Below are 24,854 nucleotides of genomic sequence, written 5' to 3' on the forward strand. Positions count from 1 at the left end.
CGTCTTATTTAATCATTTAAATCGGGATGAAAATAATCCAAATTATTTCTAACCTAAAAACAAAACATAACTCGGAAACGCGCGCTGACGTTCCGTTATACGCGCAAACTCGATAGTTGTTTAAAAGAGAATAATTGGATCATATGTATATCGTTAAAAGATACTAGAAATAAAAAATTACCTTTAAATAATAAAAAGTAATATTTTCAACTGCAGAGATATTTTTTTTATTATCATAGTTATTTATTTTTCATCAAAATAGACTTAACAAAATAATGTAAAAAGGAACTGCGCATAGAATTCGGAACGATTGAACGAATGATTTAAATATTTGTTGCTTATAATCTGTGGATATTATTTGAACCATAGACAAATCGAAGTACTAAACAGTCTTCTCTTAGTCTACGTTTTGTAATAAGGATGTGAAGACTATCGTAAGTACCGTAACAAACCAAGACGTCTTCAGTCGGGTTTAAACCACTACTTGCGGCAGTTTTTATAATAAGAGGGTTAGTCATTAAATTAATTATGTCTGGACAGCCCTGTACTAAAGGGAAATAAGTATAAAAAATTTTGAGACCTGTATCTATCATGATATTAGCATTTTATAAGAAGAGATGATGGACATGTAATTAAGAGTGTGTTAGTAAGTATGAAGGTAAAACAAAAGACGGATGGATGAGAAGAAAAGGGGGGGGGGGTATTGCTATTGCTGTTATGACAGGTGAGAGAGGCAAATGATAGTCAGTTACAAATACCCATATTAAAATTCATATTCCCACAAGAGTTAAGGAAAATATTTTTGAATAATATGATGTTGAAACACAAATAACAGGTTTATTTTAATTATGAATAGATTTACATATTATGTATGGTGACCTACAACTAAGAGAATTGTATTGTTTTTGCTAAAATTTTAAAACCAAACACCTTGAACTGAAATGTTCCTGGTTATTTAACATGGATATCCCATAGTAACAAAACAAGACAGAAAAATTACTATGTACATACAGTATAAGACGTAGTAGTAGGGGATTATACAGTACATACTGTAACATTGTGCTTGTCATTGCCATGTTTTTTGGGTTTTTCAGAATTATGAATTTAATTGTTAGCGTTCACTTGAAAGCTAACAGCTCTGCTTTCCCTTGTAGCAGTGACAAAATCAAGTATGATAAACAAATTCATTTATGGTGCATGGGTTAGTGGTGTGACTTCGTGACGTCTGTCTAGTTTTTGCCCACAAACTTCCAGAGACAATGAAAAGTTTAATTTTTTTGAAAACGTTAAGACCATCCGTTTTTGTTCAATAAATGGTGCCTCACAAAATGCAATAAGCAAGCCGCAAACAAGCAGTGCATGTTTCTTCTAACAAAATTAACATGATATTCAAATAATGTAATGATATTTATTTGTGAGCACAGACAGAATAAAATATACAGAAGAGATACAAAGGCATAAGTGGTGAAATCTACATTTTAATGTTGAGACAACCTAGATTTCTAACAAAAGATAATAATATTCCATTAGTAGTGAAGCGAGGGTCTGAAATAATGTTTATTTTTTATTTATCTTGTATGTGTTTTCATAGCATTCATTGCAGCAGCAACTTTAAGTGTAGGCTACATTATTAATATGGTATTTTGTAATTTTTACATTTGTAAAAGGTCTTGTTAAAGTTATTTTTGATGTGCAATAGGCAGTTGACAGTAAATACTACTGGCTAACAAACATCGTACCTACTGTTTTGATTAAACTTTGTATGTATGTCAAATAGTTGTCAATTACCATAAAGTTATCTAAAAGTCCTTTTGGGACAAACTTTTCTATACTTAAAGTTTTTTTTGTGTAGTTTATTATTAACAGTTTAAAACATATTAAAAAAACATTAATTTCAATACTGAATTAAACACTTTTGGTAAGAGTTTCTTTAACAGAATGCCTACTCTATGATGGTTACGTTAACATGAATTACCTTGTCTAATTAGCATAGTTAACGTCAAAAATAAAAAAGTACTCACTGGTCACACTGTGAAGTTTTAGACCCGTTGGGAAAATCTGCCATACCTTATTAAAAAGCATGGAAACTTCAAGAACTTGTTAGTTCGTCGGATTGTTATCACTCAATTGGCTAGAACTTTGTCAAAGCAGTATCAATAGCACCAGAAAAGTTTCGAAGTCTGTTTGTAAAGTCTAAACTATAAACCACTTATACAAAGGCACTAATTCGATTTTTATATAATTATAAAACTGACACACGACTGATAGCAAAAACACTTTGGTTGTCGTACGGAGTGCACACACACACAGACACAAAAGTTTACAAACGTCAAACGGAGCGCGTTTCGTATTATTTTTTTACTACATTACACAACGTAAGCATAAAAAATAGGCAAGTATCCGTTCTCTGGTTTTCTGCATGCGTCAAAATAAAGTAAGACGTTGTGTAGAAGTCAATATTAAATATTTTACCGAATTATTTTTCTACCAGGGTAACGATATAGTGTCAGAAGTAAATGACTACCTACCTATTCTATTCGAAATATTTATCTATTCACTTTTATTTAAAAGTATCAGGTCAGATGTTTAAGGGGAGACTCCACCCGTGTGTAGCACTGTGAAGCACACATGTTTCTTTAGGTCTACTCGCTCTAAAATAGCAAACAGTAACAAATTGGATGTTAAACTGCGATTATCCAAAAGTGTGCAAATACATTATATTTAGCTGTGTCGACTCGCGCCGAGGCGTACACATTTTTTGTAAGCGAATATTTTAAGAGGAATCTCTCCATTAGAATTAGTTCTTGATATTTTAGATGTAGCCTTGAACTTCATTTCATTGAATGAATGAATTACCTATTTAGGAATATATATTTTAATAATTTGTATTCCACGGGGATGGTTCAGAGATTCATTTTATCGCACTTAAGGGTGCTACAGCAAAATGGGTACATCCTAAATTAATTCACTCAATTCATCGTTCACCCATATTTAATTAATAAACTAAACTGCAGTTCTGGCGGTTGGCTTTTCGTATCATAATTTGAGGGAAGAGAATAAATGAAACAAATATGTTAGTTCAATGTGCAATTTGGCATTTATTGGCCTTCAATAACAATCACTTATATATTACTTTAGATTAGGTTTATTTACAATGAACAAAAATTATTTTAAAATAGTTTTCAAAACTGTTCATTGTTAAAAATCAAAATGCTTATTAATTTAAGAGCGCGTCACGAAAGAAGTCCTACAGAGTTGATGCGTTGTATAATCGTAAAATGTACAATTATTGCGGCGATTTTACAAGGATATTATCGTCGTGTAGGAACTTCAATAGTGGCGTGGGCTCTAGTCTAAATTCATCGACAACTGGTGTATTTGACATAAATTTCATCTCCACAATCAGTGTGGCTTTTGCCAGTCAGTGTAATATAAATTGATCCAAAACCGTGGTCGAAATAGTTGTGATGTTATTTTTAACACATGAACTTGTTTTATCCACATAGAATGACAGTAAAGTACAACAATTTGGTAATTGAATCACATTAGCACTGGGGAAACAACACGCAGATTTTAAAAAGAGCACGAAAGTTGTACCTAAACACCATCTTTAACTCAATTTAGTAAATTGCCAAGTGGTAAATGTCAAACTCCAAAATCAGGGTGTCAGATTTTTTTGAAGCTGAATACTGAACTTTTATCATCTCAAGAGAACATTTATAATTTTTATTTATTTTAGTTTAAATCTTTTTCTTAGTAATAATTTTGATGTGTGATAATTAAATATCAATCGAAACACATAATTTATGTATAATCTTTCCAAAAATATGTCAATTTACTAATTTGATTAAAAAACGGACTTTACGCATTGAAGAGACGGATGTTGATGAACTGTAAAATTGTATTAGTAGTCAATTAATGGAATAGACATTATAAATTGATCCTTGATTGAAAATATAAAATAAAATACACAGTAAATGCATTTGGAATGAATTTTGAGAACCATAATTTTTGGTTCCTCGAAATACGTTATTATTAAAATGAAAAAAGAATATTATAATTCAGTCAATGTTGTAGATTGTCCAACAAGAATTTGGAATAGTGATGACATCGAGCAGTTAGCGACGTTGACAAAGTGTGGAGGTGCCACAGAGGGCGTGACGAGAGGCGGAGGCGGACTAGCACGATACGATGCGCAGTGATTCGTTACTGACAACATACATCACTCATTATAACTGACAATTAACTAAACATTATTGATATTGGTCACCTAAAACTACAACCTAAAACTAAAGTTTGTGTAAATTGATAAATAACATTATTGCCAAAAGTGGAGCGACATAATTTTACCTTAATTAACATTAGAAATTCGGAAAATATCTTTAATATGAATTATTATTCGTCTGCCAAAAGACTACGTCATGTGTAAATAAGTAAATAATAATTAACCGAATAAAATCTTTAATATAAATATCATCTATGAGATAAAAATTCATAATGATGATTAATTTATCGACACAAAGTCACTTAAAGCATAAAATATTGGTGTAATTAAAAATAGTGAGTACACACAAAAGTGTTAAAAGCTTTAACAAATAGGTACTTATAAATAACAAAATGACATAGACGTCAGGCACTTACGTAGCAAAGTAAATTATTTAGCAACGGACGAATATCATATCATTGTTATCATGTACCTATAATTTAGCCTCACTTAGTGCACCACTTCAATTCGACTTACAAGTTTACAAAAAGTAGCAGCATATTGTGATTATAAATACGATTACTCTAAAATTTTAATGAATGATTAAATAATCAAATATAATAATCAATTTCATTAAAGTGGCCGGATTGAGATTTGATTTTTATCATTCGAGTGTTAGACCGTTGTATGTCTTAAGTATAGTTTTGTTCCTAACTATGAAGTGTTGATATGCACTATCAGAGTCATCCTCGAGCGACCAGGCTGCTGGTCACCGAGTTACCTATGATACTGTACTTGGGGTTCGCCGGGCGTTAGGCCGCAAACGCAACATACATGCAAAGTAAACGCCTAAATATATATTATGTACAATGTGCGATAACTTAGTGAAGAGTAATTAACATCGTATCGTTGCTGATGACAGAAGGCGCGCAGGACAACACACAGCTACGGCCCGTTGAGGGTGTGACACATTACTTCTTCGCGGCGGGATCGTTCTTGTTGGAGCGATTTTCCTTCACCGGGATCTGAAAGGAAGGTTTAAGCTTGATATTATAATGTGAAATACTGGACACGTTTTTTTTGGTGGAAAATCATCAAATGTGTTGAGGGAGTGTCCGATTCATACTGACTAAAACTTATCATGATTCTTCCTAAGCCTTATGTACCAGGACATGGTCTTCTAAAAAGTCGAAGAAAATATAATTACCGAAGCCCGTTGATCCTCCATGCGGCCGCCCTGAGCCTTCATGAGCAGCATGAAGAAGTCGTCATCCGGTACAGTGCCCTTGGGGCGCTGTTGCTGCTGCTGCGGTTGCTCGGGCCGAGGGCGCGGCTTCGCTTGCTCAGTGCGCTGACGAGGCAGTTCAGTGCGCTGATCCTCCAGGCGAGACCCCTGTAAAAAAGGTATAATTTAATCAAGTTATCGAAAGAATTATATAGGGATCTCGATTGTTCGGCCGAAGTTGTGTGAATTTATTGAAATTTTCAAATATCCATGAAAGGGATATAAAGCCGGTAATGTAGACTGGTACCCAGTAGTCATTGTTAAAAACTCGACATCGAAATGCTTCAGGCGGATTTAAGAAAAGTTTTTAGATTTAAGAAGAGATTCTTTATAGATACCTGCACACGAGCAATCATCTCCAAGAAGTCGTCCTCGGGCTTGGTGCGGGTAGTATGCTGGGGGCGCAGGCCCGGCAGCGAGGTGCCCGGCGCTGGCTCCTTGTTGGGCTTCTTCTGCGCGGGACGCAACTCTGCACGCTGAGAGTCCATTCTCTCGGATTGCAGGTTGTTGATCATATCCAGCATAGCATCGCTAGACCTGACAATATCGTTTCATTACATTGAAAGTTCGTCAAGCACCTTTACCTGTCGTGGACGGCGAGTTTTATGAAACCCATATTTAGGTTTAGTAGGTTTAGTGTAGGTTTTTTTTTTTAAATAAAAAAGAATATAGTCATTTAAAAGTTTTAAGTAGTATACCTACTCATGTTCCTAGGATGTTTAGTCATTGGGAACAAGTCTTGGAAATAGCTAAATTCGACACTGCATATAAAATTTAATTTTTCATAATATCACTAGCAGCAAAAACTAAGCAATCAGTTTACAAATTACAAATTTAAAATAATACCTCAACCGTTCTAGTCCTCAGAAAATGTACCTACTCCCTTCAGAATATGTTTTACTTTAATTTCACGGCACGAGTAAACTATAGGAAACTGTCTATTGTAATAGATAACAACAGTCAAACCTTACCTCCTTTGATACGTGCGAGCTAAATTAGCGCCGCTTCTTATACCCATCTTCGTCACAAGTGCTAACACATCATGACGAGACTCAAATATGCTAAATATGTAATTATATTTAACTCTCCACAGTACGCATCACCAAATAACCTTTATTTCACCTGGCCATTACACCTACTACAGTTTCCCTGTATTATCTTATTTTTCTAAAATTTTAAACAACGCAAACCTTGTAAGTGAAGCCGAAAATTGTGGAACAATGACAATAAATACTGACCCTGATTTTCCGCCATGTTCTTTCATCACAAACTTAACCAGTACACCGACTTAAAAAAATATGAATTGAAGTTTCAAACAAAGAGTATAAAAATAGGTTCTTTGATAGAAGATGTGACTTAATGATTGGCACGCATAAACACTGTGTCGTCACCACAGAGAGGCACGCGCAGTCAGATAGATAAGTTTCGTGTAGATACCAATCATTGAGATATCTCGAGATAAGAGACAAGTGTCCATTCACATTACGTAGATTATAAAAATAATATTGCAGGCTGAGGGAAACAAAGTACTGGTTTGGTGTAATGTTTTAATTTTGTGAGCAATGTATGCAAGTAATAATTTTCTTTTTCCTAATTTTTATTAAGAACGCAGAAATTTTACTTATTAATAATCTATACCTATTATGTAGGTATCTGTTCTTGTACTTTGTACTACGGTTTCACAAATAAAATATTTCGAACTAGCTGCTGCGAGGATTGTTTATATTTTAGTTATAGTTCAGCATATTAAATAAATAACATATGTATTTTTCGATAACCCGATGATGGGACAACGAGTGCACGTGCCTACATGTTCATATATGAATTCGATATATAACAAATAAAAAAATCAAATAAAAGTTTGCATTTCCAAATTTTTTCAATAACCAAATTTCAGGTGCTCACATTGTTGCGTGACACATTTTCTAAATTCCTACAAATGCTTGTACCAAATATATCTAAACTCAGCGCGTTACGGTCGTACAGGTGATACGGTGATAAACTCAAAATAGCAGCAGATTCGGATGCAGATGATAGAAATGGGATTTAAAGCTAATCACCTTCGTATCTCCTAAACCCTCAGTAGGGCTGACATTCGAGAGAAAATCCCACGACTCCACAATTTCATTATCAGCTTGACCTAGTCCGAGGTTTCAAAATGGATCTGACAGCACTAATTACTAGAATCAGATGCAAAGGAGGTTAAAATACTTTACATCGGACTCTCACTAGTTCAAACCTGTGATTATATAATTCGGAGTTCACTATAATCCTTAAGATTCCACTATAAAGTTCCTTAAGATTTTTTTCTATATTTCGTCAAGTTGTAAAAATATATATAGCATAGAATTTGACCCAGAATCGACATACTTGAGAGACAGATGCAGTTGCCGCTAGGTCACCATAACTTTTAGATGCTTATAGTTATGAATGACTTAGTGGGTTAGTAGTTGAATCAGAGGACCATCTATCTCCCGAGCCTTTTCCCAACTATGTTGGATTGAGCTGACCCTAACCAGTTGAGTACCAGTGTTTTACAAGGAGCCTATCTGCCCTCCTTAACCCAGTTAACCCGTGCAATTAAATAGCCCTTGGTAAAAGTGGTGTCAGACATTTTTTAGTCTGACTGCCAAAAATTTTGAATGACAGCCGGAACCTACAATTTAAGGTGCCCTCCGAAACACAGTCACTGGTTTCCAAGATTAACTTAGAAAGTAGATGTAAACTTAGAAGAGTTGCATTGGTACTTGTCTGACCTGGAATCGAACCCACAGTCACACTTGAGGGGTTGGTATTTTACCCACTGAATCTGGGGACCGCAAGACTGATAATGCTAAAATCTTGGAAGAATCCAACACAAAATAGAGTATTGGACATCCACTAGCTTGGACAATAATCGATCGAAGCTGCGATAATCTTTAGATCGAGATCCAATTGATTGATATCCCAACAATAAATGCGTGTGCCATTTTACCAGCCACAGGTACGCACACCAGCGTTAATTCCTTTCTACGAATCTATATACAAAAAGCATTCTAAACCTTTGTCATTCGCGGAAATACCAACATCAATTTACGCTAGCTGTAAAATGTAAGCGAGAGTATTCTCCTAGTCCGCCAGGTTCAATTACAGGTTTCACCAAAAGGACATGTGAAATTCTATCTAGGTCACTCTATTATGTAAGCATATTATTAAAATAGAGTAAGCGAGACTTCTACACTAATAAATTAAATAAAGAGGAAACATTCTTTTGTTTGTTGGTTTTTATATGAAGGCTCCAAAACTGATGCGAAAAATTCTTTCGTTGATGGAAAGCTACTCTATCCTCGATTAACATAGGCCAGTTTTTATACCGAAGCGGAAAGAAGTACACCTGGAACGAGGGTGAAACCACGGGAAAACATTGTCAATTTGTAGATTAGATAAGTCAAAACTTTACTTTAAATAGTACTCACCCAATAGTTTTGCCAGGAGCGGTGATGGCGGGCCACGGGACCTTGGTAGCAGCCGGTTTCGGCTTCGGTCGGTTCTCCTTATTGCAGTTAAGCGTTGCTCGCTGCTCATCCATTCGTCCGGACGGGCATCTCAGCACGAGATCAAAGAACGACTCGGGGTTGTCTTCAGATTCGGCGCGTGCGATTTCAGTCTTAGATTCAGCCTCGGCTTCTTCTTCTCGTTTCTTCGCGTCGGGTGTTATCTGCACGAGGTTCACGGTATTAGAAAAACAAAATCAAAATGTCACAGCAAATTATTGGGTAGATAAATTAGCACTAATGTCACCTTCGACTGGTTGGACCCCATGATCGATAAGTTTTTTTAAAATTAATTTATTAACACTCGGTCGTTCGACACGACTGATACGGCAGGCGTCCCAAGAAGCAATGCTGGACCGCCGCGGGTCAGAATTTCATCCCTACTAGCACTGACCTACATCAGGTGTATGTTAGGGCACGTTAGGACTGTAGCTTTTATGGCTTCGGCATAGGGTTGAAATTGAAAGCTTATCCAATTTTTTTCAGAATCTATTGAAATGAGTCCAGATTTCAGGGAAGGATTAATTGGACAACTATTGCGAGCAGTAATCATCAAAGAGACATAGGCTTTCAATTATAATAGTTTTATTAAATGCAGCAAAGTGAATATGGAGGATTGGGCAATTTATTTTTAAGGGATTATGTATTTTACGTGCTGGTTGTGTTACAAATATTCATTTATTTGAACTTTTACCAGTTTTAATTGACAATCAAAAAATTGTTACTTCACTTATTTTAAACCAATAAACTCGCATACAAACTTGGAGGCACTGATGGGGTGCACTTTAGCAGATTTAAAAGACCAAGTGTTCTAAGGCTGGAAACCAGATTCCTAATTACCGATTAGATGAGAATAGGGTTACAAGATACTGAACTCTGTTGACTACAAAACCAAACTAAAGTCAAACAATACGACAGCTCGAATGGACAGTTTCTAAAAACAAAAAAATATATATGATCTGAGTACATAATTCAAATAGGTACTAAATAATAATTGAAACTTATAGACTGGCAAGACCGCGGTCGTGCGAGACCGTTGCATAAGACTAGTAATAAATACGCTTCCGAATATTCGACTCAGTCTTTAAATAAACGTTTTTTATTCTGTCAACTGAATGGATTTTAGTAAAGTTTCAGAGATCGTTTCTTAATTACTAATTATTCTATTTCTGTTAAGAAAGAATTTCCTTCAAAATACAGTCATAAAGGCAGGTCCCGGCTGTCATTGAACATCTTTGGCAGCCGTTACGGGTAGTCAGAAGCCACTAGCAACTCGGGTAACTGGGTTGAGGCGGACAGACGGGTAATCGCTCCTTGTAAAACACTGGTACTCAGCTGCATCCTGTTGACCTGCATCCTGGTTAGACTGGTAGCCGACCCCAACATAGTTGGTAAAAGGCTCGGAAAAGGTAGGAATTCATTTCTATTTCTTGAAGTATTTTTATTTGTTTTTGTAGTTTACCTGTATGAGAGATAACTGCTCCATGCTCTGGCGCCTCACTCGAAGCGCGTTGAAAGGCGTGCGAGGCGCGCTGTCGTCGTCGGAGGTCGGCGCAGGAGGCGACTCCGTCTCCGCTGGCATCCCAAGCACCTTACGCAGATCGCTGATGTTCATCTGAGCCGTCGCCATTCCGAGAACGTCACCAAGCTGCAGACAACAAACAAACACATTTATGTAACATACAAATAATTATAGCCTCAACTGTTTAAAGATTCAAAATGTGAAGTGTAAATATTCTGAGAAAGGTGTAAATATAGAGGCCATTTTTATGGAACGTTCACGTTTCTTTATTCTTTCATCATTAATGTCGCTTCGCCACATAATGATGTCCCTTGACTAGATCAATAATGAACCGTTTGTCGATGAAGCGGGTAATTTTATGATATACGCTAGCTTACTATATGTAATTGCAATCCATATTTTATTTGATATCCTTACATGCTGCCTAAGTTTCCCGGAAAACTTCACAACGACTGACAGGTTCGTTAAGAACTTAGGATATACCGAGTACCTAGACAATAGGGAACAAAGGAAAATCTAATATAGGACACGTAACAATGCAAGTCAATACAACTAATTAAAAATTCACAACTTGGTAGACAATTAATTTGTACCTATACAGAATACAAGTTATAGTTTGCAGCATATCGCCCATTCACCACTTTTCCTGTTGAATATGGATCCGAAAATCTTTTGAATATCTCCCAATATTAATTAGCGTGCATATTATATTTTTACATCTCTCAGTACCAAGATTCAATTTTATCGGTTAAGTTGTTTCGCCGAAAAAGCCTATTAACAACCTCGCATCATCATTTGTGTTAGTTACTGCCTGGTTATTTTTTATATAAAATAGGTCAATAGGTTTTCTGAATCATGTTAATTAATTAATCCCAGCTCATATCGATCACTGCTATATAGCCCCCAACATACAATTCACTCAATTAAAAATTCGGGGAATGCATGCTTATTTTATACATTCAATTAAATTTATTTTATGAAACTCAATTTATCCACATATTGTAAATTTAAACAAAGAGAGCTCTCAAATAAATAATTAAAAAAATACAGATATCGTAAAACGGTTTCCAAAACGGAATCTCTACCTTGTTTTTAAAGTTACTAGTTCTTTCGACACTGACCTACCTCAAATAAACTTATATCACTTTAATTAAGAGTCCGCGGTCGGTAGTAATCTTAGATGCAGTTAACGAAGTACATGCATTGACTACAGTTTAGGTGCACCAATGGCAGAGCTCGACCCCAGACAGGACCGGCCGAGATCACTTCACTATAAATTATCTAACTTATGACTGTTTATTATATTATTTAACAAAACACAATACTGATAATTTTCGTTCCCCGAGAATGTTTCGATGTAAAAAAATATTATACTTTTATTGGATAATTATGTTCGATTATTAATTTTATACTCACATTTTGTATGAGCGGGATTTCGGAAACCACTTGAACTAGCCAGGTAGTTAGTTATCAGTATGTACTGTTTGAAATGGGCGCATGCGCGAAGTCGTCGAAATGACCAATCAAAGCGTTTTGAATTTAGGCGCGAAGGCTTCGTAATAGATCGGTTAGAGTCGACTGCAGTCGCGGGCCCCCAGACGGCCTGACGTTGGCCCGGGGGAGGCATGTGCACACAAACAACGCACATTGGGTCCAAAGTATAGAAGCGAGCGGGCAAAATATTGAAAAATTAAAATTCACAAACTTTTAAAGACGATTGTTGTGTGGTAAACACGTAGGGAAAATAATGGCTTGAAAACTTTAGTGTGAGATTAGGCATAGATCTTCGAACCAGACTAGAAACCGTGGACCAACAAATGAATGATTTTGCTCTGCAGATTATTCAGAAGAAACATAACATACATGCATTGAAATTCGTTTAACCACTTCACTGTCCACGATGTAGACACAATAGTTAACAATCGGTGTGTATCACAATGACTCATGGGACAGGGAAGTTATTAAGCTACATTACATGTTTCCTAAAATTCAGGCTTTATTCATAAATTACTTAAATCGCTTTCGGCTTGTACGAACATTATATCAAATCATCCATTTTTATTGAAACGGTAATTTTTATTTTAAAACTATGTATTTCCGCTAGCTTCTATGGACCCGCTCTACTGTGCGACGCAACAGTCTTGGCGATGTTCGGTTCAATGTACCACGTGAGAATTGACTGACAGTTTCATGGGGTTTGCCGCCAACTATTTTAAGGCTTTCGGCAGGTCGATTCATGAGTGTTACGTTGCGAGCACATGTTATCTATAATATAAAAATGAATCGCAAAATGTGTTGGTAAGCGCATAACTCAACAACGCCTGGACCAATTTGGCTAATTCTTTTTTTGTTGTGTTTGTTATTGTCAGGAGAAGGTTCTTATGAAAAAAAAATAGGGTAAAGTAGAGAAGTCAGTTGACGGGAGCGAAGCCGCGGGCAAAAGCTAGTTTAATATGAAAATGATCCGACTGTAAAATTATACCCATTTAATATAAGTGCTTTATACGAAGTCGCCCGCCTATTACCTCTGTAATTTTTTTCTAAAAAAAGGAACTAAGTTAGTGCTTGTACAATGCATTTGTAGCTGTATTTGTTTTTGGTGTTTACATGATAAATTGACATTAATGGTCATTGATTTTTATACTTGCTGGGGAATTGAAAAATACGGGAAGTGGTGAAGGGTGGGCGTTTTGCTGTCTGTCTTTTGTTTTGACTTTCGAAAATTGCTGATTTATCAGCCTTATTTTAAATATTTGTTTTTGAGTTTATAATAAAAAAAATAAAACTGGATTATTATTGCTATAAAGATTTCAAATAAGAGGAGCATTACAAGCAGACACTTTCTACGTCTTTGTTAACTAATTCTAATATTTAAATAAAGCAATTTCAGCAAGGGCGTGACATTTTTAGGATAGGTAAGTTTTTTCAGCGTTTCATGGTGATGAAATGAAATAATTAGGTAATAAGTAGCTGTAATGTTAGGGCATTACAGCTACAGAAAAAAAAAAGGTTTTATAAAAGAAAATGACGACATTGCTTGGATGATGATGGATGGTGTGGTGTGTTCTCATATGTATGTTATGGACCATGTGATTAATTCGGGCATTATTTATAATGCCCGAGCATTATGAATAATGTCTAGCTTTATCGGGCCAAGTGATTAATAACTATCTTAACTTCATTATTTATCACATTGTACGGGCATTATTATATTGCTACATGACAGTTGGGCAATTTGATAATAAAGCTATATTTTATGCGGTGCGAGGGTGGCAGTTGTTCTAATAAATAAATCCTGTTACTTGCTACATATTTTATGATTATTGTTTTAAATTATATGTTCTATTTTAAGTGGAAATTATAAGTCTAGCCACAAAACTATTAATTGGACAATTGTCATCTAATTTACTAACTCGGCCTCGTTTTTCGTGATCGCATTTTTCTTGGCTCGTTTTTTTATGGTAGAATTTAATTTGGATTCAAAACATTGTATTAAAAACTGAACTTAGTGACGAAAACGAATCGCTGCAAAACCGACTCCACGTAGTCTTGTCTGCCCTACCCCTAGAGTGCAATTCAAAACCGCGTAGGCACGGAGGGGCGAGGCGGCCTGCGAGCTGAGGCGCAGGTAGTTGAAGCGCTCGCCGCCGCGGCTGAGGCTGGCCGGGAGCCGGCCAGCAAGCCGAAGCTGCGGTGGTGAGCGTGAAAACCATCTGCGACGATAAGCTCGCATGGGACCGCCGGAGCCCCGCAGCGCCGGAGCCGTGACAGAAGCCATGCTTGCTGCATGTTGCATGCTTACTTCTATACTCTGTCAATTGATATGGGATGTGTTATATTTAGTTTATTTTAAGTTAAATGTCAATAACAATAAAAAAATGAAATTAAATATGTTTGTATTACTTTGCCCAAAAGGTCACGGGCAATATGTATAGTGCCCGGTCAATTTGATACTTTGAATAATTATTATCAAATTGCACTCTCATATTGGGCATTATTCATAATGACCGGGCATTATGTATACTGCCCAATTTATCACTTGGTCCATAACATGTACATTTGTTTTAACAAGCTAAACTTTAATTTCGTTCTTAGATTATTGATTTCAATCATTTTTCATTCCCATTTTTTTCGGGTGATGTGGGTTGGTAAGTTAAAACATTAAGAATATTTTTTAGGAAAATTCTTAGAAAACGGTACCACAACGATACGATGTACACAGTTTTTTCTTCTTTACCTTGAAAAGTTTATGATAGTCGTACAATAGTAACATCATTTTCTAGGTTAAAACCTGGTTTGTCGATAATTTTATGACTGGGTTACCACCAAGGCTGGTTTTGTTCTGTGTGTATAATCCTTTCACATTTCTATTACCATCACACTTTGCGATCATTTTTAATTTTTCGCGATTATCAATCTGGGCAATCTGGAAAACTGCATAAGAAAAAAAGCATGACCGAATATTCTTGATATAACTTTTATTAGGTATTATGCTGGACACAGGCTTGAGGACAAGTTTGTCGCGTCGATTCGACACTACTGTGCGCTACAAAGACAATGTATATGTACATTTACACACACAAGTATGGCTTAACCGCTTTCGTGAGATAAATATCTATACTTCCTGACTTCCTGGAGTCTTAGCTCCACACTTGAGACACCCTTCCTTGATCACGACTTACCTATACTTTATAGCTGACATGTAACCATAATGTATAAATGTGTGGATATCACAGTGTGGTAGTATAACACAAGTCAACAAAAAAAATATTTTTCTTTGAGTCTATTATTTAGTGAATATTTTCTGATTGTATACATCGAATAAAAAGCAGAAATTCTGTTCATAATAAATAAAGTTTGCTTTTGTACCTTTACACAATGTAAAACGAATATTATAGGGTTTTAGCAGTTTTTTTCAGGAGCCGTTGCATATAAGATACAGAGAGGGGTAGTGGAGGCTGTGGGTGTGCAGCGAGAGTGACTAACTGTCACCGGCAGCGTGCGCGTGCGCTTTGCAAAGGAATAACGTATTTTATGTGTCGTGAGGCCTAAAATGTCTTCCAAAAAGTGCAAAAATCCCGTGGACTCTTTTTGTTATATTTGCGGCGAATTCATTAAAGTGAGAGCCAGAAAAATTGCTTGTCGTCAAATACGAGACTTTGTGAAGCCTATGAAGCTTATTTTAATTTACCCGGACCTTATCACTGATATGCTTCACAACTTCAAAGTTATGGGTTGCAGAATGTCTTTGAAAGTCCACATGCTACATTCTCATTTGGATAACTTTAAAGACAACTTAGGTGCATATTCAGAAGAGCAAGGGTAACGTTTCCACCAAGATGTAATGAACTTTGAAAAGTGTTATCAAGGACAATATAATGAAAACATGATGGGTGACTACATTTGGGGGCTTATACGAAAAAGTTCCAACTTACACAGAAGAAATACTAAGTCTCTCCATTTTTAAAGTCTTTTTTGTATTCTTTTGTGTTCGTTTATATATGCCGTCTTGTATAATTAAAGTCAATAAAAATATGTGAATTCAAAACTGTTTTCCTTTTACATATAATTGAAATAAAAAAAATACGAGATAATTTATAAAAAAAATAAATTTCGTTTTAGTAACTACAAAAGCAAAAATTAGATAAAAATATTTTTAACCCCCGACGCAAAAACGACGGGGTGTTATAAGTTTGACGTGTCTGTGTGTGTGTGTAGCTCCCAAACGGATGATCCGATTGTAATGCGGTTTTTTTTTGTTTAAAAGGAATATCAGTCGGGAGTGTTCTTAGCCATGTTTGGTGGAAATCGGTTCAGGTCGACAAGGTCATAAGCTCGTTTGTTAGGTGTGACAGGAATGTTACACGCTCAGTTTACTTGCAAGCATATGTGGGATCTGTAATTTGAAACACTAATGTCTTCTGGAACCACTGAGCTGGTCTGCTGTTTAGGGCACGAAGATAGGAGACGTAACCCTGAACTGCCTTTTAGTAAACCCATCGAGTTTGGGCTCGTTGAATTTGGCTTGACTAGTTGTCTTTATGTTTCTAATTGACGAGAACCTGATACTGGAAATGGGATGAAACGGATAAACCGATTTATATTTTTGCTGAAAATCTAGAATGACCAAAGGTTATTCTTTATTGTTTCTCAATCAGTGCAATTTTCCCAGAGCCAGTTTGTCATGAGGATTGTTAAACAGCTTCCTTTGAGCGAGATCGCATATAGCGAACCCATCTTAAAATAAAATAAATTAAATGAAAGAAGGAAAAATTAAGGAGCTCCTTCAAAAAGTATGAAATAAAATTAAATTATAAATTTAAAAAGACCCCCGACCCAAAAAAAGTACGCAATTATTATGACAAAAGGTTAAAAACGCTAAACCCCATACAAAGCAAAAAATTACTTTTAACACTACGTAAGTACCAACTAAAGCATGTCAGACTAAACTAAATTTTGAGGTTTCGGGGGACCGCTTTTTATTTTCAAAATTACTTACATAAATCAAATGATACCTGCCTAATTACAACATTCATAAAAAACGTATCTAAACAAAATTATATACAAAATTATAAGTAGTAAGTATATATAATTACTTTTAACGTTAGGCTAATAAATTAGAGCGGTTCCCCGACACGACAAAATTTAGTCTAGTCTGACATGCTTTAGTCGGTACTTACGAAGTGTTAAAAGTTATTTTTTGCTTTTTATGGGGTTTAGCGTTTTTAACCTTTTTCTTTAATTAGTTAGGCATAAGTAATCAAAATCAGAGGTACAGAACGCAGACTCAAAATTCGTGTTGACCCTTGTAATGTTTGAGTTCTGTACGGTACATAGAATTATTGTAACAGTACAATTGTATCCGAAAACTGAGTTCGAATTGTTTAGTGCAACGACTAACCAAAAACAATAGATTACAATTAGATATAGATGATTCACTTATTACTGACATCATGCGGCATTGGGATGAGTCAGAACAAATAGCAGTAATTCTGTATACTATACTGAAGACATTTGAATGCAGACAATCTTGTCTGAAATGAATACAGATGTGTGTTACTTATGTAAATGGTATTAAAAGATTTTATGAATGAATATAAGAACTGTGAATGAGTGACAAAATGCAAAATAATTGAAGATGATGTCCTCCTAGCCGATTATCGGCTACATAACAATACATAATCGGCATACCTACACGGAGATCAGCCAGCTGCGCAGAACATATTATAATGCACAAGCATTTGCGCAGACACTGGTGCGCTCACCGTTCCTTCAAACTCATTGCAAAATGTATCTCTTTAGATGGGACTTGATATGTTCTAGATGTGTTTATGTAAGTTTAAGTGTAAAAACAAGACTGCAAACATATTGTCTGAATTTGACATTCGAGTTTACGTGGAAAGTATATATGTAATAATAATTGTTGACCCAGTCACGGGTCTACTGGAGTGGGCACACATTCCTGATTTGCTTGTGTTGTCAGATTTATTTCTTGTTTTCCTGTACTCTCTTATGTACTTCCTCATGTATTCCCTAATGTACTTCCATTTTAAACTATCTTATTTATTTACTTTCTCCTGTATACTCCTCTTTGTACTAACTTATGTAATGCCCTTATTAACTCAGTTATTCCTCTCGCTGTGGGTGTAGCCTGAGAGAGTTACTCCTGGGAGTCAGAAGGAATCCATAACTTGCCGCCCACAGGCAGAACATGCATAAAGGACAATGGGCAGATTGGTATACCCCACCAATAGCAATGTCATATATATCATTGGATAGGCCTTTTTATGTAGAACAATATTTACTATGACAGCTTTGCTGAAATGTTTGTCCGTTCTGAGATATAGATCAAAAACTGTGCAAAAGTTAGAACTAAGTAATCTATTGATAACTCAAGTTTTTAAAGGAAAATCTAAGAACTACTAAGTGTAAGTCTTGTATATGAAAGAAAATCAGATTACAGTATTGATTAGCATCAGTTTTAAGATTGTTTGTTATCTATATCTCAGAACGGACAAACAATAGAACAAAGCTGTCATAGTAAATGTTGTACCAGTTAAAAAGACCTATCCAATGATATGTATGACTTTCCTATTGGTGCGGTTTCTCACTACGCCCAACATCCAGTTGGTACAATAAAAGGTTGAAATGCTACATAATAGTAACAATTATGGATCCTAACGGGCACAGTAGTACTTACAAGACTTAAAGTTATTAGTACTTAGATTTTCCTTTAAAAACTTGAGGTATCAATAGATTACTTAGTTCTAACTTTAGCACAGTTTTTGATCTATATCTCAGAACGGACAAACATTTCAGCAAAGCTGTCATAGTAAATCTTGTCCTACATAAAAAGGCCTATCCAATGATATATATGACATTCCTATTGGTGGGGTATACCAGGTCCCATATATTTGTGCCCATTGTCCTTTAACAATTCCTTTGTATAATTTGATGATTTTATCATTTCAGATTGAAGATTGAAATTGCTGGAGAGCAAAACTTAGTTTTCAGAGTTAGGAGAAAGCATATATTGGGAACACTCAACAACAGCAAACTCTGTCGCATTAAGTATCTGCATCATAGTGAATGTTGCTACAGTAGCAGGGTAATTGTGGCTTCCTTGTGTAGTGCGTTATCGAGGGCTACCGCGTATGAAATCGCCGCTAGAGGCGCTTGTCTAGCGTGAGGTCTTCGAAACGTCAAATGTCACTTTGTTTTTACGCGCGCGGATTTATATTTCTAATTAAATTAATATTGCACATATTTAACAGTACTTTAGATTAATTATGGCAACTACAGATTACGGATTTATAAATGTCACTGCTTTAACACACTTTTATCTTTTGGAAACTTATGTCCGCCTTTCTTTTTCGAGCAAAACGGCACTGCGCAACATTGTGGCAACGCCAATACGTTCACAATATAGTTCTATTGTATTAAATATGATTTAATATAATCTAATGTAAATATAAGTTTTGGTGGACCTCACGCTACAGGCGCGCCATCTGGTGAAACAAAAAACGGTAGCCCTCATTACATTTTTATGAGAGCGTTCAGAATAATAACCTTCATGCAAGAGTTTACGGGTGTGGACTGAAGCGCCTTCAATTTTTGTCGAGATTAAACGGCTGCTTTAGCGGACAGCATGCAGTTGTTTCGATTATTTTTCTACTTAATTATCCTATTCTGCAACACCTGCGCCCCAATTACGGTAGAAGACATCTGATAACTTAAATCGATTTACTCTTAATTTTGACAGTTGAATAATAAACATTGCGACAATTGAAAGTTTCAGCGGGAAAGATGCGAAACGTATGCAGCAATATGCCGCCGAAAAAAGGCAATCGAATACGTTGTACATGTCAAAGTATCATAATTGAGTCGCAGTTACACTATTCAACGCACACTGAACACCAATACTGCATGAATAGCGTTACCTTGTACAAAACTCACTTCTTTGGATATGTTGTAGTGTTCGTTGGCGAAGTACAGGGCCTTCTCATGGTTGCCGAGTGCTGCGTGGGCATTGCCTAGGGACCAGCAGGCTCGGCCTTCACCCACTCGGTCTTGGAGACGGCGGGCGGCGGCTAGATGACGTGCATGATATTCTTCGGCGACGCGGTACTCTCGCAGCAGTGTGTAAGTGTTGCCCAAAGAGTAGCAAGCCTGCGCCTCAACCGCCGCATCGCCCAATTCTTCCGCCAATGATAACGTGCGTCTGCAAGTGATATCACAACACTCATTGCTACGGCTATTCTATATCTCAACAAGCTATTGCTACGGCGGTTGACTATTGTCGTGATAAAGGTATTTGGTACACATACTACACTACGTTTGCAGATATGTATGTCATTTGTAGATAATGTTTTGGTCAACAACGTCTCTTGAATGTCAATATATTGTTAAACACATGAGAGCAGAGAAAACCAATTGTTGATAGAACCTTAAATATCGCAAAACAATTTACCTAAAGTCATGTACAAGATTGTAGCTTAACGGCCAGTTTCTTCATCAAAAGTTAAAGTTAAAGTAATGTCTAAAGTAAAAGTAACGGTCAAATTCGTTTTTTCAAGGCTAAAGTGACAGCAAAACTAATAGAAAAATTGAATTTAACCGTTACTTTTACTTTAGACATTACTTTAGCCATAACTTTAACTTTTGATGAAGAAACTGGCCGTAAGACACCACCGTTTTAAGATGTACTTTACCTCATGCTTACTACCCATTCTACATTAAATGAACAAAAAAACAAAGTAACATTCAGTTAGCTATACTGATCTACCAGCAGAATAACATAACATTTTTAGTACCTATATACATGTTACAAGATGTTAAAATAGTGTATAACTATCTTCATAAACAATTTCAAAAGTATCATGCTCAAAAACCTTTTCAGAATACCAATTAGTACCTACCTATTTAATATCTTGGATTTATGCTTTCGTTTCTGAAGAAAAGTAATGAAAAGATATTAAAAAATCCAACATCAGAACTGTGCATAGCATTTTGTTTTAAGAATGTCATTTTAAACCTAAATAATTAACTAGGTCTATGTTTCTATACCAAATGGTTAAAGAATATATGGTCTATTTCACTGATTCTATATTGTCAAATTAAGTAATTTGATTAAATTAATATTATTAGATACCTCATTAATAAGCAAAGATGTTTTTGCATGTCAGACATTATGGGTAGCAGTTTGAGTTTTTAGTGAACAGTAGCATTACTATGTCAATAGTATGGAAAACAGCTCAGCAATTGGTTCAATTGTAACATATTACAAATACAATTCGCTTTATAAAAAAGTTACAATATACAAATTAGCAATTGCTTATTATCGTAAGTAAGTATATCCATTGTAAGAATTACGAATGTTACACCCATTTGAAAACTGGTAAGTTTCCTCAACTACGAAATGCGCTTATGATTGTAAACAGGCATTTGAAATTCAAATCGCAGTAATGCATAACAACTCAGAGTATTACTGTATACTTGTATTTTATGGATTCAGTTCGATTGTCCAAGACCGACAGTCGGCACGACCGACCTCGGCGGGCAACATTCTTATGCATAATAACCAACTATGTAACCCATTATGGCAAAATATTAACGTGTTCCTATTAAAAACTGTTTTGCGCAAAGCTTTGTTAGGTAAAAATAATAACAATGTACAATACAATTTGTCTACACTATGTTAAATGTGGCAATCTGCATGCAAATTACATTCCAAGCGTGCTTGAAACTCTCTAATCATACTTGCATGATCTTATTTCGTTTCTACTAAATAGTCATGCAGTCTGTCTAGGAATTCTATTTGTGATACATTCGCTATTTTGGGTGGTACATACTTATAATGTTCAGCGGCATTTTCGAACTGTCCAAGGAATATGTGGGAGTTGCCGAGATTGCTGTTGGCACGCCTCTCTGCTGCTTTATCGCCGAATTCTCGAGCGATTTGTAATCGCTCAGTGTGGTAGCGGATGGCGCGAGCGAAGTCGCCCAAAAGGTAGCACGTGTTGCCGAGGTTGCCGCAAGCGCGACCCATGGCCTGCCGGTCTCCGAGGCTGCGCATCAGCTCGAGGTTCTCTCTGAAGAGTGATATAAACGACAATTTTATATACAGACTGCTGTGTGACAAATTATAGTTATCGGCACGGATATTGAGCTCTCGGCGGAAGAGTGGGGATCGTTTTGCGCACTGTACACACAAGACAATAAACCAATAGATCGCTTCTGCGCAGGTGAAGGTCAGGGCTCAATATCCCTGCCGATGATTATACCTGTATTTAATATTTACAAACTTGGTTATGTGTTACATGCTAGGATGTATGCCTACATGTTGTTTTCATTTATTTGTGCCAGCAGGGAAGCAGGCATAGCTTTCCTCATACAGATTAAAACTAACACAAATATTTCCTTTTAGCCAAATAATCAAAAGCAACTTTACAACTTCAATTTATTTAATAAACAGTTAGAGACACATGCACATTTTTGTTGTACTCTAATTTTAGGGTTCTTAAAATTTACTGAAGATTGAGATACATGAGATGCCAAGATATAGCGAAATGATAAAAAATATAGGTTCTATCACTAACAATACTTACTCATAATAGGATACTGCTTGCAGCAGACACTCACGCACTTCCTGGGGGAAGTGGCCTGGGTCATTCTGCCCCACTCGACCCAGTTGCTTGCCTTGTGCATGGTACACATTGCCCAGGTTGTAAAGTGCTCGTCCTTCGCTCAGCTTGTCACCAAGTGCTCGAGATATCTCCAAGTGACGCTTACAGCATTGTATAGCCTCTGCAAACTTGCCCATCACTTTCAATGTATTCCCTAAATTGCCTGAAGCTTTTGCTTCTCCTAATTTGTCATTCATTGTCCTGAAAATGACATGAAAATAATGTATCAGAGGACAAAGTTCTACTTTTGTTTTAAAGTGAGGATAGAATAGTCAAAAGAAATGCAGCTATAATTATGCAGAAATTACTTAATACTTACCTAGCTAAAGTTAAGTCATGTTTATGATACTGCATAGCCATAATGTAGTCACCAAGATAAAAGTATGCATTGCCAAGTTGACTGTATATGGCACTTAGGGTCCTCAGGTCATCTGTGCCAGCTTGAATAGCGGCTTGGAAGAATGCAACTCCTGCTCGGCAGTCACCAGCCTTACATAGTCGCTCTCCCTCCAGCGCCAACTCCAGGCACATTGAGCCACCATCACAGCTCTGAAAACCAGCATCATAAGACAAGTTTTAATTTGGTTCATTCAAAGTCTAAAGGCAGACTTTAGTCATGAAAATAGTCTGTACATGTAAAGACAAATACAAGGTTGATTAACCTTTCAACCTTATTAATGACTTTTATTGATGCACATACTGTTCATCTAGATAACAAAGCTCACAATAAGAGAATGATACAGTTCCACATAAATGTGAATGAATACATCGAACAAACTGAAGAAAAGATGTAAACAACATTTGTTTCTCTCAATGCCTGAGTCATTTAAATAATGGTGATTAATATTCTATTTGATGTGTAAATAAACCACAGAATGGTGAGTGTTCGTTAATTTAATGAATAACACATCAATTATGTTTTTATCTATTGTTTGTTACAGGAGGATGCTATTAACTTGTACTGAAAAAACATGGTTTTTCAAGCTGTTAAGGATCTTATTGACTTGTATTAAGAATCATCATATTGAAACAAAGTTCACAAGTTCAATGAATCATGACTAAATGTAAATAGGGCTATCTCTTAAAAACATCCCAAAATTAGGCACTAAGATTAAAATTATCAGTGGCCAAAAGACAAATAAACTTTTTTGTGAACCTAATTGAACATAATCAAGCTTATAATAAGTTAGATAAAACAAGCGAACAAGTGTCGTAATTACGAAAGTTTCAAAAAGTTTTGACAAAGTTTTTCTTTGTGTCAAACATATGCTCGCGATTGCTGATAAATAATTCGATGTTCTTATCAAATACGTTTTAATGAATGACGCTGTGCATCATATTATATTGAGACGCGCATAATCAATCGGGTTCGGGGCGGGAATCAGTACTACGTCGCATGCGGATGTCCACACTTATAGGTCACAGTTTCCGTATTAGGTTCCCCTTCGCAATGACTCACTATTACATTTTAATAACGGGAAAACAATCTTCGATTCACTATGCACTCACAAAGTAATACAGTTACTCTACATAATTAATCATGCTATAACAATATAAAAAATATAAAAGTAGTTAAAGTAACACAATACGCCTAACATACCTGTGCGTCAGTTGAAAGATTCTCGGCGCTAGCACTCACAGACATCCTCAGGTTTAATATAATAACGAAAAGATAAAACTAAATAAAAATATCTATACACTATCAGAATTTTCTCATAGTTATTGTGTTTTATTTACTTTTGTTATTTAACTTTGCTGGGCGTGAACAGTCGTTGCACAAGTAAATCTGAGTAGATCGGCATGGATTGGTTCATTTAGAAACTGAACTGATCTATGGCTAGAATGAGCTTTGTTATTTGAATGAATGTGTTGAACGATATTGAACGAACTATGTAACCATAGACAGTAACATATTCTTTTATTTTTAAAAGTTCTAACGTCTCATTTAAATTATTTAACATGGATAGTTTCAGAAGATTATTTGCAAGTTAATCAATGGTTTGAAAAATAGTAACTTTATTTTAATTTCCCATACTTTCACTTTTGTAACTGGCAATCATCCAGTGTGGCAGCTAAAAAAATATATTCTGGCGGGAACTTTAAATTAGCGCGGTTCAGGATTTTT

General features: G+C 35.9%; 2 protein-coding genes and 1 long non-coding RNA gene across 5 annotated transcripts in view; 1 reads left to right on the plus strand and 2 right to left on the minus strand.

Annotated features, from left to right (window-relative positions):
• Positions 1–2,288, minus strand: part of LOC124644784 (protein cycle) — a 49,200-nt gene extending 46,912 nt beyond the window's left edge. For 2 of the 3 annotated variants that reach the window (XM_047184325.1, XM_047184327.1), the window contains exon 1: positions 2,022–2,288. In XM_047184325.1, the coding sequence (XP_047040281.1) occupies positions 2,022–2,065 (44 nt within the window). In that variant the 5' untranslated portion in view covers positions 2,066–2,288. The remainder of the gene's footprint in view (positions 1–2,021) is intronic. The other variant, XM_047184326.1, reaches the window with a different exon arrangement.
• Positions 2,289–3,074: 786 nt separating this feature from the next.
• Positions 3,075–24,546, minus strand: LOC124644963 (G-protein-signaling modulator 2). Its single transcript, XM_047184659.1, has 10 exons — positions 24,330–24,546; positions 23,049–23,278; positions 22,652–22,930; positions 21,896–22,135; positions 20,001–20,265; positions 10,485–10,670; positions 8,945–9,186; positions 5,828–6,026; positions 5,412–5,597; positions 3,075–5,229 (listed from the first exon to the last, which is right to left on the minus strand). The coding sequence occupies exons 1-10, from the start codon at positions 24,372–24,374 to the stop codon at positions 5,176–5,178; spliced, it is 1,926 nt and encodes a 641-aa protein (XP_047040615.1). The 5' UTR covers positions 24,375–24,546; the 3' UTR covers positions 3,075–5,175.
• Positions 5,474–10,797, plus strand: LOC124644965. Its single transcript, XR_006986130.1, has 2 exons — positions 5,474–5,608; positions 10,480–10,797. It is a non-coding gene; the product is annotated as an uncharacterized LOC124644965 (long non-coding RNA).
• Positions 24,547–24,854: the final 308 nt, after the last annotated feature.

The sequence above is a fragment of the Helicoverpa zea genome, chromosome 31, assembly GCF_022581195.2.
Source record: "Helicoverpa zea isolate HzStark_Cry1AcR chromosome 31, ilHelZeax1.1, whole genome shotgun sequence".
Taxonomy (NCBI): Eukaryota; Metazoa; Arthropoda; class Insecta; order Lepidoptera; family Noctuidae; genus Helicoverpa; species Helicoverpa zea.